Source organism: Malaclemys terrapin, chromosome 5 (assembly GCF_027887155.1).
Source record: "Malaclemys terrapin pileata isolate rMalTer1 chromosome 5, rMalTer1.hap1, whole genome shotgun sequence".
In the NCBI taxonomy this organism is placed as follows: Eukaryota; Metazoa; Chordata; order Testudines; family Emydidae; genus Malaclemys; species Malaclemys terrapin.
The window spans coordinates 135,677,510-135,698,640 of record NC_071509.1 but is presented as its reverse complement, the minus strand read 5'-3'; the positions used below and the strand labels follow the sequence as shown (position 1 = coordinate 135,698,640).

At 40.4% G+C, this 21,131-nt stretch overlaps 1 protein-coding gene across 3 annotated transcripts in view; it reads right to left on the bottom strand.

The window, feature by feature from the left end:
* UBA6 (ubiquitin like modifier activating enzyme 6) overlaps positions 1 to 21,131 on the bottom strand; it is a 52,505-nt gene that overhangs the window by 26,712 nt on the left and 4,662 nt on the right. For all 3 annotated transcript variants that reach the window (XM_054030446.1, XM_054030445.1, XM_054030447.1), the window contains 11 exons: positions 15,804 to 15,866; positions 13,251 to 13,345; positions 12,079 to 12,107; positions 10,715 to 10,809; positions 10,033 to 10,144; positions 8,822 to 8,902; positions 7,348 to 7,470; positions 5,409 to 5,532; positions 3,749 to 3,852; positions 2,463 to 2,525; positions 1,205 to 1,281 (listed from right to left, as the gene is read on the bottom strand). In XM_054030446.1, the coding sequence (XP_053886421.1) occupies positions 1,205 to 1,281; positions 2,463 to 2,525; positions 3,749 to 3,852; positions 5,409 to 5,532; positions 7,348 to 7,470; positions 8,822 to 8,902; positions 10,033 to 10,144; positions 10,715 to 10,809; positions 12,079 to 12,107; positions 13,251 to 13,345; positions 15,804 to 15,844 (944 nt within the window). In that variant the 5' untranslated portion in view covers positions 15,845 to 15,866. The remainder of the gene's footprint in view (positions 1 to 1,204; positions 1,282 to 2,462; positions 2,526 to 3,748; positions 3,853 to 5,408; positions 5,533 to 7,347; positions 7,471 to 8,821; positions 8,903 to 10,032; positions 10,145 to 10,714; positions 10,810 to 12,078; positions 12,108 to 13,250; positions 13,346 to 15,803; positions 15,867 to 21,131) is intronic.

The following is a 21,131-nucleotide window of genomic DNA, read 5'->3' as shown; positions in this document are numbered from 1 at the left end:
GACATAGGAGGTGGTCGGGGTGCAGGCTTATCTCAAGCAGCTCACAGAAGCAGCGGCATGCCCTCCCTCCGGCTCCTACTCGGAGGCACAGCCAGGCGGCTCTGCACGCTGCCCCATCTGCAGGTGCTGCCCCTGGAGCTCCCAGAAGCAGTGGCATGTCTCCCCTCTGGCTCCTACGCAGAGGCATGGCCAGGTGGCTCTGCAGCATGTCCCCCCTCCAGCTCCTATGTGGAGGTGCGGTGCCAGCCAGGCAGCTCTGCATGCTGCCCCGTCCGCAGGCACTGCGCCCGCATCTCCCATGGGCCGCAGTTCCCAGCCAATGGGAGCTGCAGAGCTGGCACTTGGGGCAGGGGCAGCATGCGAAGCCCCTTGGCTGCCCCTACATGTAGGAACTGGAGGGGAGACATGCCGCTGCTTCTGGGAGCCACGTGGAGTCACAGCATGCACGGAGCGGGACAAGCCCCCGACCCCGATACCCGCCTGGAGCACTGAAACAGGGCAAGCCCCTGACCCTGCTCCCCAGCGGGAGCTCGAGGGGCGGATTAAAAGGTCTGACAGGTCGTATGCGGCAAGCCCCCGACGCCGATTCCCGCCTGGAGCACCGAAGCAGGGCAAGCCCCTGACCCTGCTCCCCAGCGGGAGCTCCAGGGGCGGATTAAAAGGTCTGACAGCTCGTATGCGGCCCGCAATTTGCCCATCCCTGTCCTAACGGCTACTTATGTTTGTATGTGTACAGAGACTTAATTATATGAATTTATTGGTGGTGAAAAGTGAAGACTAAAATTCTCTCTTTATCCATGCAAGAGGTACGGGATCACATAATGCAGTGGCAGTGCAAGCTTCTGCACACTGCTCCATCAATGGGAAACCCCCATGACATACAGGGATGGCCACTGAAGAAAAAGTAGGTAGAGATCTGGCCTCTCCTGGTGAGACTGACAATGAGGTGCCAGATAGCGGGGTGGTTTTTGAGTGTGTCATGGACTAAGACAAAACTAATTAATGGCTGTTCAGTGGCATATCCATAGATTAGTAATGATAGAAAGTAACAAACTGGCCTTGATTTGAACTCATGATCTAGAGATGAAAAACTCCAGGTACCTCACCAGTAACACAATCCATCACATTCCCCTGCAATTGTCCGATATTGGAAATGAAACAAATTAAGCATCAGAAAATAAACACGGTATTAAAATCACATTACCCAATGTTCGGCATGCGACCAAAGTTTTCCTGGAACTGGTTCAATGCAAGCATGGCAGTGTGAATTTGCAAAGGTGCCTGTTAAGGAAGAGGAGATGTCTGCTTTACACGGAACTAGTCCATGGCTAACTCAGGGCTCATCTACACAGCACAGCAATGCACACCAGAGGGATATAAGTTGTAGAATGCTCTAAAGTGTTGCCCTCTAACTGACCTAGGTAGACCCTGCTGATGCGCTCTAAAAACGTACCTAGTGCACGTTGATGTAGTCCCGTTTGAAAAAGTACTATGTTAACATGCACTAGGAACCTTTCAGAGCACAGCAGCAGGGTTCACCCAAAACACTTCGAGCACAGCACTTTAAAGCACTCTAGAATTTACACCTCTCTGGTGCGCACTGTGTACACAAACCCTCAGAGGACACTGCCAAATACTTTTTTATAGTTAAGATTAAACTTCCCTTTCCCCCACACATTTTGGTCCTTTTTCTAGATGGCAAACATTTTTCCACAGTGTTCTGAAAGTTTTGTTAGTTATCTTCTTGCTGGAGCACAGGTGAAGGTCAAAGTTAACACTACAGCCCTAACAAAAAGCGTTTGAATGCACAGCTTTCCAATACCTAATAGAGCGAATGATAGTTACTTTCTCCAATACAACCGCCAAACACTAGTTGTCAGGAAACGAAAGCCCCAAAAGAAAAGAGGGAAAAAATGAGTGTGGGATGGAATCACCAGCGCAAACGTTTTAATTCAACATTTAAATGGGATTAAAGTTGTGACAGTTTGAGGTCCATAGTATGTTACTAAATCAGCGGTAGGAAGACAACAGCACTAGATTCAAGTATTAGTAAGGCAGTTTTTAACATTCAATATCTTGGTTAGGTAGAAATTAAAGATTTTCACCAGGGAGCTCTCAGATTTCAAGCAGCAGAAATCATTGGTTAGTAGCCCTAGCCAATCACAAAATATTATACCTTATAGTTAGATTATATATATGAAAAATGAGAATTCTTAACAGGTTACTGAATTTGGCTCTTATATTTTCCCACAAACCCCCGAACAGGGCTTCTGGGTCAAGAGCTTTTACAACAATAGGACAAAACATACATTTTACATTTTCACACTGAGACCCCCTTCGCCTTCCTACTCCATACTTTCCAGTACACTCACATTTAACCAATACAAAATTAGATAGATATGCAACTTCGTATTGCTAAATTATGGGAAATTTAGTCTTAAAAAAATTCACATGCTAATTACCTCAGGTTTGCTAAAATCTGCAAGAAGGTAAGTTGGGTTTTTTAACTGCTTCTCCAGCCGTTCCTAGAAGAAAACAAGATCTCCTGAACAGAATGTATTACACCTATTTACATACATATCCTGTTCTATTGTGGGGCAATGAATGGGACAACAAAATAGTAAGTAAACAATGGTAACTGATCTCTAACCCCACACACGAAGCACTGAAATCTGCACATACCTTCTTTTCGGTGTTCTCATCTCTATTACTCTTCATTTCACTAATGCTACAGAAGTTAATGTATTCCTACTTTTGCTCAAAGAGTTCCTACAAATGACATTTTCAGCTACATTAGATATCCACCTGGCTATACCTATTCCAGCAATACTTCTGCCTGTTAATTACTGGTGATTCTACACCAGCGGCCAGTTCTGTGATGGTTTTGTAAGTGCACAAGGAGAGACTAGATAAATGCACTTGCGTATCATTGAGTGGTGGCTTACAGGATGGACCTCCCACCACATGAAATGCTATTTCTGGTTGTCCATTAGGAGCTCTTGGAATCCTGTGGGAACAAACACTTTAAAGTAACGTAAAGTCCAAAATTTGAATTCAGGTCTCCAGAGGTGATAAGCCAGTGCACTGTTCCATTGCACCATCTAGCTACCACTTCACACTTAATGATAGGAGCAGAAACAATAAAAATCAGAGAACAGTTGAGCAGTTAAGATTATATGCAAAAAATCTGGTGTAGAACCCAGACTAAATAAACAATTTAAAGGAAAAGTGTGTGTATGTCGGCAGTGCAGTGAGGAGAGGGCACTAACCTTTCACTTCTAGAGACATGGGATAGTAATTTGGGCTTGCCACAATACAAGCGACCACATGAAGAGTTAACAGTGGAAATGCTATACATATTCACATATGTGAAATGTAATCCAATAGTCTTGTTCTATCAGTATGCCGCTGAAAGCACTACATATTCTTCAACATCGAGCCAAGAGGTATTCTTACAGCATTCCCCTGAGCTAGAGTTAGAAGGAGGCTTATCAAACATTCAGATTTACTGGACTGATGAATAACAAATTTAAGTTGAAGTTTTCAGGCTTCTCTGCAATTGAATAATGAAATTACTATTTTTCTGAGCATATGGGGGTACCACGTTAGCCAAAAAGTTACCTGTCCATTCATCCTATTTATACCTTCTACATATACCTTTATATGCAACCACTCAATTCTCATTCCACTTTTTTAAAAACACGCTTCCATTTAGAAGAAAAACATGCTGCACCAAGTGCACACTTACAAAGCAAAATATTTTGGGTGTCTTTACTTGGACAGCTATGCCTCCATGTAAGTAAGGCTCCATATCGGAAGTATCGCCAATGCTGAAAGAATAAGGTGACACCACTGAAAAGATAAAAGGTTAACCATTATTTTGGTGACAACGTCATGTACTAAGCAGCTTAGGTACATAGAGTTATTCCATTTCTCAGGAATGTACATTATTTCTGCTAATACTTCTTCTCTCTCATTGCGACTTTTCAGGTTGTAATTGCTATAGTTCAACCTTATGACAAAACCAGGATGGTCAGTGCAGTTTACCCATTTTTCAAGATTTCATGTCTTCTCCCAGGTATGGTCCTAAAGCATTAGTTTAAAATAATTTGTCACACACACACACACCCCCTTTTAAAGTGTCAGGAACTTTTGTTATCAGTTTGGCCGTAAAGGAACAGGAAACATGAAGTATTAGTTTCCCCTGGGACTGGACAATTAGAGCAACACAATTTAGCCCACTCAATACTCACTTACTTTGGCACTATCAACCAAGCTCAGCACCATAGCAGAATAACATGAAAATAGAGACAGAAACTTTTGCAAAGCAGCTGGAGCACTTAAGGGCAAACCTACCCACCCTGCAGTCACTGCAAGGCTGAGCCTGGCTCCCTGCTAGGGGCATTGAGACTTGGCACATGGGGTCACAGCGCCACTTGGGTTTGGCCTGTCTACCTCTCCATCTCCATGGGGCTGATGGGCCAAACCTGAGTGGTGCTATGACCCCATGCAGCAGGTAGCAATGCCACTAAGTTTGGGGACCTAATCAAATGTAGTTAGTTTTACATTCATTTCCTAGATTTCAAGGACTCAATTCAAATGCATGATTTCCATGACCTCCATGCCAAAACTAAGCATCAGGGTACTTTAGCAAACTGGAAAGCAAAGACAGGAAGAGGGACTTGGGGAGAACCAGGGAAGTTAGGAGGAAAGAACAGAAGCGTTCAGTTCAGAAGAGCTCAAAACAAGACAGACATTTCATCACCAGCATTACTGGACTCTGTGCTATAGATTTACAGTTCCTACCTCCAACACAGCTAGGATAAGATGTTACCCAAGAAATTTTGCACTACAAAACCTACATGATGACATTAACATAGCCAGATGTCACCGCAAAAAATTAAGTACTATAATTTGGAGGTCCGTGATAAAGAACAAAGAACGGACTTGAAATAATTTGGCACAATTGTGCAGTAAATTTCCCCTTCAGAATTTAAATTTTACCTCAAAATTTACTTTAACAAGTTTACAGTATAATTAAATTTGAGAGACTGGCTGAGATTTAGATGCGATAGGAATTCCATGTTTCTAGGATACTATCAATGACTGAATGCTAAAAATATCAGGTGTCCAAACTCTGTAGATGGTCCCAAACCCAGTGGTTCTGACCTCTTCATACTCATTTTATAAAAAAAATCCTTTCACACCATCTCAGCGTGTTCTAATCTAGCAGACCACCAAGCAGAGCTCCACAAACAGGAGATCCTTTAATTCAGTATTGATCTACACCAGTGTATCTACATTCTTCCTGCTGCAAGCATACTGGCATTGTAGTGAGGGAAAATGCACATATCTACCAACAAAAAGTGTTCCTTTTGCACAAGTAAAACAATAGATACAAGGCCTACCCGTTATTTGTTGCATGGATCCATTTAAACAAGACATTCCATTAACTTCCCGAAAGGTTAAGCACTGTCCCGTTTCCAGCTTGTGAGGATGATTTTCAAGGCAAGTGACAATCCCAGGGTTTGACTGAAAATGGAATCAACTGCAAAGTTAGTAAGGAACGGTCCTGAAAGTGTAACCTCAGAAGCAACTAAACACGTAGAAGAGGTAGGAGCAGGGCTCTGTTACCTTACTGCTAATATCTTTGTTACTAAAGACAAAACTGCAAAGAGGGCTGGCTACAGAGTGCAAGCCATGTCTTAAAGCAGTTCGTGAAAGACACCCATTACACATTCCTTCCTTTCCCTAAAAAAAGTCTTTATTCCAGAATTCTGTATCCAAAACTGATCTTACTACCACTTATCTGAATTCATCAAAATACTATTCCCTAACAGATGCAGGAAAAAATTCTTGAGATCCCTGGAGAGAAGTACAGTACTTCAGAAACTTGAGTTCAATAAACCCGGGGAACCAATACATCATTTTAAAAAAAGCCCTGGTCTTTGCCCCTCTCCATACCACACTCCTAATTCATTTCTTCAGTTCTGCACTCCTGAAACCAGAAAGACCCCTGGAAGAAGTCTCCGCACCCATGCCATTTTTAACATTCAGACGTAAAGATAATTACCTGTTCTACTTTGTAAGTAACAATTCCTGTCCAAGGCGGCATTAATCTGACGGACAATGTAAGGAGAATTATGGATCTATTCCACCCTCACTAGATGAAAGAGAACGCTGGCCAGGTCAAACAGAATGTGTTCATTTAAATGTGTGTCGTTTTCCCTTGGCCAAACTAATTTTATTCCTCTTCCTTACATATCCCCAGGAAATCTGATGTTATTTAGAGGGGTGCATCTGCAAGATAGGGACTAGTATTAACATATCTATTACACCAATGCGAACCTCTGGTGCACTAGATAACACCATTGTTCACTGTACTTTAAGCCTGTTGTAAAAACAAAACTTGGAAAATAGAACTCTAGCCAGATCAAGTCCGTAACCGGAGTTTGAGAAATAAAAACAAACCCCAAAAAAAAAGAAATGAACCCCCAAATTTTTAAACAAACAAAAGGAAAACAATTGTGGCATTAACATGACACTGCCAAGCCATCATCCTGCTTATACATGATATTCTTTTCCCTTTGTCTGCTGAGCTATTGAGACCATAAGTTTTCTTTGGCCGAGACTGTCTTCTACTGTACGTTTGTACAGTGCCTAGGAGCAAAATGAGGCCCCTCTGGATTCTAGGTGATACCACAATACAGACACCTAACAACTAGGCGGTCATAGATTCTGTAGGGTGAGCTCTTTGCACACACCAGGTGCTCCTTGCATCCCTGTGCCTCCCCCTCCCCCCAACAAGCTCCCTGCATGCTACCCTCCCATGTCCCTCTACTTCAGGGTTTGCCTGCAATCCCTGCCCACCCTCTCCTCTATGGCTCTGTGCACCCCTCCTTCCTCCCACCCCAATAGTAGGATCCTCCATTCCCCCTCCCATTCCTTACTCCCACCCCTCGTATTTCTTTTCTTTCAGTCTGGGAGAAAAGTCATGCAGTCATGCATTTCAAACTGTACTGGTATGATGAGCAAAGCTAAGATGGGAGGTATCATTGTTAGTGGCTGCCATCAACCGGTTCTGTGATCAATACACTGGTACAGAGGTAGTTGAAACTGCTCAGTCTGCTAACCACATGCCAGGGGCTCCATGTGTCCCTTACTTCTCCCTTTCGATTTTCATCAAATTAGGATTCTGTCCACTGATGCCTAAACCATTCCCTGAAATTCTGGAACTGATCAGATGCAGCATTCAAAATTTACCATGTTACAGACAGACGACATCAAGTTAAGTGTAGATCATAAAAAAACAAGTCAAATCATGGCAGTATGATTACTAGCTCTTACTTGTGTTATGTTTGAAATGAAGATTTCCTTTGGTTCTTCTCCTGTAGCATCCAGCACTTCAAATTCATCACCAAAGTCACAAAACAAACGTGACCATATTCCATACACATCTGCACTGATAAACTATAAAAGAAGGGAAAACTATGAACATTCTTAATGGTGCACAAAACAGAAGTGTTCTTGTCACTTAAGGATACTATCCAATGTTGTTAATTTAGGTGCAAATTCCACCATGTGTACTGTATAGAATCCAACAAACACTGTGCCAAAAGACAGAATCTTTCTAAATGAGCACATACAGCTGGAACCAGAGATGGCATCAGCACACAACAAAACTAATGAAAAAGATGTTTTCCATCTCTTGTACTTCATCTTAGCACATTCCTTCTGGATCAGATTCACCATAGAATCATAGAATCTCAGGGTTGGAAGGGACCTCAGGAGGTCATCTAGTCCAACCCCCTGCTCAAAGCAGGACCAATCCCCAACTAAATCATCCCAGCCAGGCCTTTGTCAAGCCTGACCATAAAAACCTCTAAGGAAGGAGATTCCACCACCTCCCTAGGTAACCCATTCCAATGCTTCACCACCCTCCTAGTGAAAAAGATTGTCCTAATATCCAACCTAAACCTCCCCCATTGAAACTTGAGACCATTACTCCTTGTTCTGTCATCTGGTACCACTGAAAACAATCTAGATCCATCCACTTCACTTTAAAGCTGTAAAACATTTGTACTCCTTTTCTAGCAGCTCTCTCCATCAAGCTGTGGAGTGTACCCAGAAAGAGATAATACAGCTACAAGTTCTTCTACCTCCCACTTGGGCATCTATCCAAAAATCCAGGAGCAGGGCAAGGAATGGTACCATTAAAAGTAGTATCTCCCCATAGCATGCCAGCAAAAGGGGATTGTGGAAGGAAATGTGTTACACAGGGCTTTGGAGCTGTGCTCCAGCTCCAGGCAAAAACCTGCAGCTCCACTGCTCCGGAGCTGCTCTGCGCTCCAGCTCCAGGCTCCACTTCAGAGCCCTGGCTGTGAAGGTAGCATTCCCCCCTTCACACTTCTGCGTAAAGAGGAGGATGAAGGAAGAATCCTCCACACATGGATCAACACAGGATGATCTGGACCAGGGGTAGGCAACCTATGGCACGCATGCCGAAGGCGTCACACGAGCTGATTTTCAGTGGCACTCTCACTGCCCGGATCCTGGTCACCGGTCCGGGGGGGGTCTGCATTTTAATTTAATTTTAAATGAAGCTTCTTAAACATTTTAAAAACCTTATTTACTTTATATACAACAATAGTTTAGTTATATATTGTAGACTTATAGAAAGAGACCTTCTAAAAATGTTAAAATGTATTACTGGCACGCGAAACCTTAAATTAGAGTGAATAAATGAAGACTTGGCACACCACTTCTGAAAGGTTGTCGACCCCTGATCTGGACCAATAAGCCCACCAGAGTTTAGCATTACCTTAATAGGGGGGTGTTGAGCATGGCAAAAATCATTAATCCTCTTCTGCAGCGCTAGCCTCGTTTCAGTCAATATGACACACTGTTGACAAAAAGGTACAAGAAATAATGTCTAGGTGTTGCTGAAAGCCAGTAAGAAAAAGAGATGCGCCTTTCCTTTTAGAGTGCAGGTGTAAGAAAGCCTCTATTGTGCAGATTTAACCATCACAATTTGAACAGATGTGCTTCTGTTCTATTAACACAGTCTTACAGAAGTGTCTCCAGACAAACAGTGACAGCAAAGGTGAGAATTCACTCCTCCTGTACAGTCAAATAACCCCTCCTGTAAGTAGTGAGGTTCAAAGTCTAACTCAGACTATTTAAATGCTTGTATTAGTCACAAGGAATATCTGCTTTAAAGGGGAAAAAAAGACAAATTCAAGTAAACCGTGCTAATACAATATTTAAGGTTAAAGCCATAAAATTAGGAAATGCAAACAATATTGGCTTAAAAAAAAAAATTAAGAAAATGTGCACTGTCTTATATGTTCTAATGCAAATGACTTGTACACACTGCAAGTGTTGGTCAATGTCCAAGCTGCAAACTCACACCAACATGCAAACATGCTTTTAAACATGTAGGACTTTCATAGATTTATAGATTCTAGGACTGGAAGGGACCTCGAGAGGTCATCGAGTCCAGTCCCCTGCCCTCATGGCAGGGCCAAATACTGTCTAGACCATCCCTGATAGACATTTATCTAACCCACTTTGTTGCCACTACATCATTAATTTGATCACATTGCATACATGTAGCATTTTCCATTCCTGTGTTTTTCAGGTTAAACATGAAGCTCAATAATATCACAGCTTGTTATAAATATAACAGCTTGTACACAAATATAATACAAGTTGTACAATACAGCCAGGTCAGCGCTACAGTAGAAACTGTAATCTTTGCCATTCTCTGTCTCTGAATTTAAATCGTGAAACAATCGGACATTTAACTATGAACTGATAACTTTAATTTCAATGTCAGGAACATGTTCTTTCAGTCTTGCACAATTATTGTTAAAATTTTTACCAGCCCAGGCACAATACCTATTAGTCTTCTTTTTAACATGATGAAAAAACGAGTTTGAGGTTTTTGTTTCACTTCAGACAAAAAGGAGAAACCTACTCACTCTGGTCAGGTAGAATGTTGCACAGCTACTTTAAATAAATACTACATACCTGATACTTTTTTAGAAAGGAGATGTCTGTGGTTTCATCAAGTGGTGCAGTCGATGATAAAACATGGACGTATGGGTTGAGCTCTGCGATGTGAGGAAGTGTGGCCTCAGCTCTGAAACAATAGCGTTCTGGTTTTCAATGGCATCTTCCAATCAATTCCCAAAACACTTATTTCTTTATAGTCTTCTTTTACGACAAACACTTACTGCAAATGACTACTCATGCTTCCTCACATTTAAAATGTGCTCTGATACTATCTGGTTGATGGAGCCAGAGTTAAGATTTAGAGTCTGACCGCTAATACTTTTTAATATTTGCTTTGGAAGAGTGAAAGACTACAAATAAGGTGTTTATTGGCTTTCTTCAGCCAACCTAGGAAAGATGGAAAAGAAATGCACTTCTGCTCTATCATTATCTACAAGGAAACAATCACTGCTTACATGCTGCTAGCTATGGGAAGTCAAGATGCGCAGAGCAAACAGGACTCAATCCCACTTTAGAATGCTCTCCCTTTATACCTGGGCACTGCGCTCAAAGGCCATGACTCCAATAAAACAAGATGTAATGCACGCAAAATATACAACATAAAATATATGTCACAGCCAGTGGAAAACTAACATTCTTGTTACACACAAGTGACAGACAGTAGATAGCTCAAATACATCTAAATAACTGTACTGACCTGTTCCTTAGATTTATAACATCATCTTCACAGATGAAGAAGTTGGTTCCCAAATCCCATGTCTTGCACTGCTTGGTATCATGAACTGTAAGAGCCTTCAAAGACGTTCAGGAGGGGAGTGTTAAAACCGACAAATCATGGAACATTAATTGAAAGAAATTCACATAGTCACAATACACTCCAGCCTAGGTATCATGTTCAATACAGAGATTCTGAAGAACTAATACTGCAGTAAAACCAAGTGAGCTAAATAGAAGTGCTAGATGTACTGCTTTAATTAAAAACATTAGACTCCACACCGTTTCCTACTGCTATTGAATAAATAATTCAATCAGAGAATATGTCTGCATTTCAGCGTTTTGCTCAGTATAAAACATGGCAACAATGACGCTTGTTTAAGGTCTGAAACTTGATTATTCATAGCCACTAACTGTAACTGGTAAAAAACACGTAAAAGCTGTCACTGCAAAAATGGAAGATTCCCCCCCCAGAAATGGGCTGCAGTGCTGCTAGCCGCCACTAGGAGCCATGGACTCAGCAGAGCCTAGTTGCACACAGAAGACACTTCCGGAGGGAGGGAGAGGGAGCTAGAGGGTTCCTGGCAGCTGCAGTTCCCAGCATGCCCTAAGAGAAGGAGGGGGTGGTGCGCAGGAAACTCCCTGCAACCCTGGGACCCAGCATCAGGCTGTTTCTCCCTCTGGATCCTTGGGCTCCTGAGGGGGGAGAAGGAGACAAGTTTCTGGGCAAGGAGAGGCCCTGCAGCTGGGCTCTGGCGGGAGAGGGGATGTGGGTATCTAGGCTGGGGGGGCCAGTAGTTGGGCTCTGGGAGAGGGAAGGGGTTGTGAGTGTCTGGCCCCCCAGCTGGACTCTGGGGGAGGAAGGGGGCAGAGAAACAGGAACTGGGTTGTCAACGAGGTTTCTTTAACTCTATAGTTCTGGGGGAATTTGTGTGTGTGCTTGTATTGTTACCTGTCAGCAAGTATGTTTGTATTTTGAAATAAATTACTAACATAATTGAACCTGGCGTGATTATGTAATGTTATTTTGACAAATAAAATTTGCAGAATTTTAAAATATTGTGCGCAGCATTTTTAATTTTCTGGCGCAGAATGCCCCCAAGAGTATGTATTTCAGAGTTCTTTTTCAAAAGGGCCCTTCTATGTGAAGACGACTAAGGAGAGAATCAGAATGTACTTCTGGAACAAGTATAGCCTGTCTTATCAGCACTGTGTGATAAAACTATCGATTCCTCAATCATTTGATCCCTGAACAAGAACATTCCCAGTCACTGCAAAAATGAAAATGTTACTGAACTAAAAGGAAATTTATATCAATTCCTTTTACAACAACAAAAAATTACATACCTTTATTCCAGCTAGAACTATGTTCTTAGCTGAAAGAAGAAAAAAAACAACATTTACAGGATTGAACGTAAAGCTCTTAATCAGCAGTTCTCAAACTGTGGATCGGGACCCCAAAGTTGGTCACGACCCCATTTTAATGGGGACACCAAGGCCAGCATTAGACTTGCTGGGACCCAGGGCTGAAGCTAAAGCCTGAGCTCTCCCCCAACCCAGGGTGGTAGGGCTCAGGCTCTGGCCCCGGTCCCTTCTCCCCCACCCGGGGAAGTGGGGCTTGGGCTCTGGCCCCCTCTCCCTCCATGCCTCGCCCCTGGGGTCATGTGGTAATTTTGTTATTAGAAGGGGGTCGTGGTGCAATGAATTTGAAAACCCCTGCTTTCAGTGATTGAAAAGTTACCTGCCAGGAGTGAAATTGCTCATTCCTTCTATTTACATAAAAATTGAACAGCTTGCAGCCGTCACATCTCTTTCTGAATAACTTTTTTTTAAAAGAGTCAGTTCAGCTCCTCAATGGAAATCTCAGAGAACACAGAAGGAGCTTTTTATCCCTCACTTGTGAACTGCATTTATTTTCTGGCAACCCTCTATCCAACAAGCATCATTACAGGAACTCTAATCGAAAAAAGGGCTATCATTACCATTTCAAAAGACCATACACCCAATTCTGGTGTCAGATAAAACTCGCAATATAGTCACTAGAAGGGACCATATGCCGGATAAAAGTTGACAGGCACAGGAGCACTCCGGTGACATGCCCCTTCCCATCCAAAGCAGAGGTTCCCTATGCCAGGGGAATTCTCAGATGACCAGTTAGGGCCAAATTCTAAGAACTTTATCCCACTCATCGAGTGAGAATACGGCCTGTAGTTTCAGATTATTTAATCGTATAAATTCACAGATTAAGGCCAGAAGGGACCATTATGATCAAGTCTGACCTCCCGCATAACACAGGCCAAAGAATTTCACTCAATAATTTCTGCATCAATTTAACAGCATAAATAGCCTTACAAATGTATTTCAAAATGCTTTACAACATCTAGCTACAAAAATATTTCTATATTACATATTGTGGTCCTGTTCTATGTACATAAATTGTACATGTATTCACTCATGTACACTCTATTTTTTTTAAATATACGTTTAATAATTTATATATAAGTGCTACCCAAACTTACCAATCTCCACACCAAGCCCACCCATACCACTCAGGAACACATTGGACTGGGCCATCTTCTGCATTGCTGTGTCTCCAAGAACGTACCTCTGCCGACTACAAGCAAGAAACAAAAAATAAGTAACAAAACAACACACCAATAGAATAAGTACACACTATTTTAAGAATTTGCAGGTATTTTCACGTGCAAATTGCCAGCCCTGCAAATTTAGCCTGGGTTCTGATAGCCAAGCCAGCTTGTTTCCAACTCTCACACTGTTACCAGCGATACAAGCTCTGCAGACCAAATGATGCCATCAGTAAAATGTATACAACCCCATTAGCCATTCAAAGATTTGCACATATGTAACTAAGGACATTCTAAAAACAGTGGGATTGCAGAGTAGTTTAATGACACAGAGATCCTGCAAGCCAAAGTATTAGTAATGATGCATGAATTGAAAAAAGCTCTCCTGAGTTTCAGAGGCCAAGGAAAGTTTGTGGGGTAGGAGTTAGAAAACATTTTTAGTTGCAAACTCAGCATAATTGATATGGAAATCTGAGCAATACAAAGAAAAATTAATGCTGTTCTACCCTAAAATCTGGCATTGTGGGGCCTGTATTCGTTGTAATGTAGTTCAAGACTTCTCTCTTCAGGATACATCAGGGCATACTTGGAACTACATTTCTTGCAGGAACAAGCATGCTCAGAACCAGGAATTTTCCTCACCAAATCAGAGTTCAAAGTAGCTTATGTACATCCAACTGCTGAACTTTTAGAAATCTTCAGCTCTCTAAAGTTTCCAACCATCTGGTTTCAACTCAGTATATCCAATTATTTAAACCATTTTTAATTTCATTTACTGTATCAAGAGCAGTGACTTATTTTGTAAATGATTAAGCAAGAGAGAGAAATTAAGTTTGTTTGATATGCTTCTACAAATACCAGTACTACAGTAATTAGTCTACCCAAAGATTTGTCACATACGTTTTCTTTTGGGTAGGATGAAGAGGAGGGAGAAGTCCTGGGGCAGAGGGGATGAGCAGGAGATCACAAGAAAGGCAAATAGGTAAGTGTATACGACGTGCAAAAATACCATGCCACTAAAATGTAAGGGAATTTGGTATGTTTAGAGTATCAAGTTAGGTGCATGGAACATCATTAACGGAGAACTTATATCTTTCCAACAAAGAAACTTCTCTCCCTACTTCACCATCTTCAGGGCTATGGTGTTCCAATATAGACGGGTCCTGTTATTGTCATACTGTAGGAGTCACTTATGAGTTACAAATTGCAAATGGAAGTCTTAGAGTCCAATTCTGCCATTTGAGGACAAAGTTTGACTTTTAGCACTTCCATCAAATATTGTGAAAGACAATAATAAAATATATAACAAGATATTAAAATCTACCAACTGTTTAGTTAAAAAACATTTGTCATGATTTACAAACATGAAGTAGAAGGATTTTAATTTCTACAGTATATGTGATGGAGCTGAACCCACCCTTCTAACATATCAAATTCAAATATCTTGCTTTGTCTCTCTCTGTAATAGAATTATAGACGTTTCGTCTCCAAGGAAGAAAGAAGTGGCACGGCTGAGGTTTTTGGGGACAGCAAAATTCAATGAGCCCATCAGCACACCACCTTGTTAAGATGTCTCAGGAAGCTTTGGATAAAAGGATCACAAGGATTTGGGGTGCTCTAAACTCCCAGCCTGTTCCAAGGGAGCACATTTCTACTGGAAGAGTGATGAAAAAACTCCATGAGCTGAAGCAGCCAGGGTGGACAGGGAGTTTCAAGTTTATCAGACCCTGAACTAGTCAGCAATCCCCAAGCAGGGTTCAGCACAGTGATTGACTGGGTAAGTTAGAAAAAAGAGAAGTGTAGTACAGACAGGTTTGGAGGGGGAAGAAATAAAGAGAGACAGAAATTATGTTTTGGAGAACGCAGAATACAATGTGGAAAAGGCCGGAAGAAAGATAAGGGGTGGAGGGAGAGAGAAGGAGAAGAGGAAATAAATAGAAAACAATTGAAGAAAAGATACACTAGAGTCTATTTTAGGAAAGAAACAGTGACTGTGGATTGACATCAGGAAGGAAGAGAAAATGTACCAAACATAAGGGGTGTAATTATGAACGGCTGATCATACAGTCATTTGACAATTTGTATTAAATACTTTTCACTAGTATTGTTCAGATAATTTGGCACTTACTCTGCAGTATCTGATCAGTTCTTTAGCTGGACAAATGTATTATATGGCAAGTACCAGTAAAATTAATTAAGTACACAAAAAATAGTCTGCCATTCAGCTAGCCCAACAGCAAGTTACCAGTTTTGAAAGACTGTATTAAACAGAAAGTGGAGTCACAATGTTACTTGTGTGTACTGTACTTTGAAATGTTTTATTCCTTTAAACTGCAGAGGACACAGCAGGAGATATATTTTCACTCTGGCGAATAGGCAGCAAATACATTTTTCAAATCCGGGTATTAATGCTACAGCAAAGTGTATCTATTTGCAGTAATATCAAAGATACACCTTACGGCGATATATCAGGTATGACATTCTTACCTGTATAAAGCATCATCGATCTCCATAGAGTCTGTTGCCATGATGGGATAGAATTCGTTTGTGCTGGGGGAAAAAAAGGATGACAAAATTAATAGAGCATGCTTACAAATGAAGCAACTTTATAAATACCTACTATTGTTTTCTTAGTCACATCAGAAACAAATTAGGTATAGATGAAATACAAAAAACAACACTGATTTGAAAGTCAAACAAAATAATAATGGTTCCTTCCAGCTTTTAAAAAAAAATAATCTATGAACCGATGCAGTGTTATATACCCAAAAGTTGAAACGCACAAGAGTCAAGAAACCAAAAGTTAAGGATCTCAATGCCATTTTAAGTCTGTCCTCTTAGAATAGAGACAAAATCCCTGCTTCAAGTGCAAAACTCAACCCCAACTATGGAGCTGAAACTGACATCTTCATAATGCAGAATTACATGTTAACTTACTTAGTGCAACATGTCCAAGTTATGCCAGATGAGAGAGACAACTTTGAATTTCCTGGCTTTGAGCACATAAAATTTCACTCTATATTAATAGCTTTACATTTTTATTTTTGTTATGAAAGTAGGTTCGATGGATTTGAAGAATATGAAAGAATAATTGGAAGGAATTATCTGAACCACTCATTAACATTGCTGGGACACAGATACTGTACCACTTAATGAAAGCCAATACTCAGCAGAAGTAATAAAAAAAAATAAAAATAAAAAATATTGGGATGTGTAAAGAATGGAATAGGAAATACTGAAAATTGAATGCCTTTACATGAATTCAAGTTTATGACAGGGCTTTTTTTTTTTTTTTAATATCACATTTAACCACAAGGTAAAGGCCAAGAACTTGGTAGGGTTCAAAAAGGATTAGACATTTTTATGAATATAAACATGTAGTTACATTAGACCGAACAAAAATACACTGGATTTGGGGCATAAGTTCACCACTAAGAGATGACTTTAAGAAGAAACTTCCCCTCTGGACAGGTTATTCCATAATTGTCCAGTTTGGGAATCAAGGCACGTTCCTATGAAAGATCTGGTAGTGGTTCCTAGAAGAGACAGGATACTTAACTAGATAGACCACCGGTGTGATCCAAAATGGCAATTCCGATAGTTATCATTAGATGACACATTCAATTCCAATTTCCTAAGCTCTGAGAGTGATTAAAGTGCACTGCACTTAAGAGTGCAAGATGTGGATATTGTGATAAGGGGTCCAACAGAAAGACTACAAGCCCTTTCTATCAACACATTGAAGGTAGAGGCCCAGAAAGTCTGAACAGTTTTCCTGATGAGAATTCAAATGCTGCAGAAATAGCTTCATTTTACAGAAACGTCTGTCACGGTTGTTAGGTTCAAAGGTTAAATTTTTGTTTGACTCATCAAATGCGCCCTAACATGACATCTAACAAAAGTAAGTCAAACAAAATCATATACTCTGTCTTATATCTCCTTTAAAAAAGGAAAAAAATTGCTCAAAAAACAAACCAACTGCTCCAATCGCCCCCCCCCCCCCAGCAAATCATAGAATCATAGAATATCAGGGTTGAAAGGGACCTCAGGAGGTCATCTAGTCCAACCCTGTGCTCAAAGCAGGACCAATCCCCAAACAGATTTTTGCCCCAGATCCCTAAATGGCCCCCTCAAGGATTGAACTCACAACCCTGTGTTTAGCAGGCCAATGCTCAAACCACTGAGCTATCCCTCAAATAGCTGAGAATACATGAGCACCACACTATACTTTAAAAGTAAACAGAACTTTTATTTTCCCCATCACCACATTTGTTTGCAACATCCAGACATTTCTTGATTTATGCTTTTTATTTTTCTAATATACATTAATGCTATTTTATCTGGCCTTTTAGTTCAGTGGTCAGTAACATTTAAGATGTCTATCTCACCTCTGATACTGTAAACTAGATATCATCTAAGAATAAAGCAAATAAGTTTCTAGGCCAAGCCTTTTTTGATATTTGTTTTTCAAAAAATTGTTAGACATTTCAAATGAAAAATTGTTCTCCCCTCACACCAGCAAAATAAAATCTAGTATCCCAGAAAATAATAGCCTGATCAATTCAAACTTTCCAAAAAAATGTCTCCCATAGCCAGCTACAACTCATGTCACATTTCAGGCAGAATGAATTTTTACTGAAAGTTAAGAAATTGCAGGGGTAGAGGCAGAGGTAAAAAATATGTTTATAGTGGAAAATGAGCTACAACACTTTACCAATTAAAGTGTTTCCACAGTTTATGTATACTGTGCTCCACAGTTTATGTATACAGGGACCATTTTCATGCAACTTTATACCTGCTGGCTCATGTATCAGCCCTTAAGGACAAGATGTCACATATATCCATATTCTCCTCCTTTACAGAAAGCCCAGCTGCTTGTACTGTAGTGGTATGCTGCTGGTGGCTGACTCACCTCCCTGTCACTCACCATTCAACTGAGAACGTACTACCACCTGTAAATTCCCAGTCTTGTCGGAATAGTAAGATTGAATTAGACACGAGAACCTTCTCCTCATATATCCAGGCTTGGAAGATTCAATTTTTAATCATTAAATGGAGGTGGACATCGATTTAACCATATACACACCCAAACCGGCCAAAAAATATTTCCATCTATAATCATCAAAATTTACAGATAGGCAAAGTAAGAAACTTCTGCTTGAGAACTTACTAGAGTTCGATTTAAGGATATTTACTTCATATATTTTGACACCTGATGCTGACAATGTGTTTTAACAGTTATAAAGTTTTAATTTTTTGAATCTCAACATCTATTACTAAAGTAACTATAGTCTGACCCCCCCATGACTTTCTGCAACTATGAACATTTAAGTCAATAAAAATAAAAAAAACCTTAATTTTGCACAACTGTGAAAGTTTAAATTGATAATCGAAAAAAATGCTTAAAAATAAACATTGATATTATCCATCAAAATTATAAAAAGATAAAAATCTAATTCTGCCAAGCTTACGTATACCACACACAACTTGCTTGGACATTGTTCCTTCAGTGTACATATAAATTCCAGATTTCCCTCCAGTGTCTTTTGTACAGCCATGCAAAAACATCGCTGCCAGTAAGCCCATTATATTTAGCAGCAGATACATCTCTTATTCAATATGAAACCTTAAGGATACTGTTCTTCTTAAACTGGCTTTCAAGCAAACCAAGCAAAATATTTTGCTGTAACTAAATCCTGTCTTCATTTGAATGTCTTTCAAAGGACAAATAAGCTTACGGGACAGTTGGACCAAGATTACTTTCTGCAAGCCTCTCGAAGATGTGCATATTTGGTGTTTTGTTGTTTGGCTGGTAGTGAAGACATACCCTGAGTGACTTGCCCAAGGCCACACATGAATTGAAGCGGAACAGAAACTGGACCCAGATCGCCCGAGAACCAATCTGGTGATAATCAAAAGACTATCCTTCCCCCCTGTGGATAGCGGACTTCAGGGCTGTCAGACTATTTCTCCAGCATACATTCATATTTAAAAGAGGAGGATGTGACAGAAATAACATACTGTCTTCAGAACATCCATCATGCTCAACAAACTCGTGGCTAATTATTAAGCAGTATTGATAGAGATTCTCTAGGTTATAGTCAGGAGCAGAGGATAGAAGAGGATAAAGTAGGGGCCAGATCAGACGAGAAACATTCACATAAAGAATAGGACACATCAGAAAAGGGCAGACAAATAAACAGTGACAAGTTTTTAAAGTGCTTGTACACAAATGCTAGAAGTCTAAATAATAAGATGGGTGAACTAGAGCGCCTCGTGATAAAGGAGGATATTGATATAATAGGCATCACAGAAACCTGGTAGACTGAGAGCAATCAATGGGACACAATCATTCCGGGGTACAAAATATATCAGAAGGACAGAACAGGTCATGCAGGGAGGGAGTGGCACTATATGTGAAAGAAAACGTAGAATCAAATGAAGTAAAAATCTTAAGTGAATCCACATGTTCCATAGAATCTCTATGGATAGTAATTTCATGCTCGAATAAGAATATAACATTAGGGATCTATTATCGACCACCTGACCAGGACAGTGATCATAATGATGAAATGCTAAGGGAAATTAGAGAGGCTATCAAAATTAAGAAATCAATAATAGTGGGGGATTTCAATTATCCACATATTGACTGGGAACATGACACCCCAGGACGAAATGCAGAGACAAAATTTCTCAATTACTTTAAATGACTGCTTCTTGGAGCAGCTAGTATGGGAACCCACAAGGGGAGAGGCAACTCTCAATTTAGTCCTGAGTGGAGTGCAGGAGCTGGTCCAAGAGGTAATAATAACAGGACCACTTGGAAATAGTGACCATAATATAACAACATTTAACATCCCTATGGTGGGAAGAACATCTCAACAGCCCAACACTGTGGCATTTAATTTCTAAAAGGGGAACTATGCAAAAATGAGGGGGTTAGTTAAACAGAAATTAAAAGATACAGTGACTAAAGTGAAATTGCTGCAAACTGCATGGATGCTTTTTAAAGACACCATAATAGAAACCCAACTTAAATGTATACCCCAAATTAAGAAACACAGTAAAAGAACTAAAAAAGAATCACCGTGGCTTAACAACCATGTAAAAGAAGCAGTGAGAGATGAAAAGGCATCTTTTAAAAAGTGGAAGTCAAATCCTAGTGAGGTAAATAGAAAAGAGCATAAACACTGCCAAATTAAGTGTAAAAATGTAATAAGAAAAGCCAAAGAGGAATTTGAAGAACAGCTAGCCAAAAACTCAAAAGGTAATAACAAAATGTTCTTTAAGTACATCAGAAGCAAGAAGCCTGCTAAACAACCAGTGGGGCCCCTGGATGATCGAGATACAAAAGGAGCGCTTAAAGACGATAAAGTCATTGCGGAGAAACTAAATGGATTCTTTGCTTCAGTCTTCACGGCTGAGGATGTTAGGGAGATTCCCAAACCTGAGCCGGCTTTTGTAGGTGACAAATCTGAGGAACTGTCACAGATTGAAGTGTCACTAGAGGAGGTTTTGGAATTAATTGATAAACTTAACATTAACAAGTCACCGGGACCAAATGGCATTCACCCGAGTTCTGAAAGAACTCAAATGTGAAGTTGCAGAACTATTAACTATGGTTCGTAACCTGTCCTTTAAATCGGCTTCTGTACCCAATGACTGGAAGATAGCTAATATAACGCCAATATTTAAAAAGGGCTCTAGAGGTGATCCCGGCAATTACAGACCGGTAAATCTAATGTCAGTACCAGGCAAATTAGTTGAAACAATAGTAAAGAATAAAATTGTCAAACACATAGAAGAACATAAATT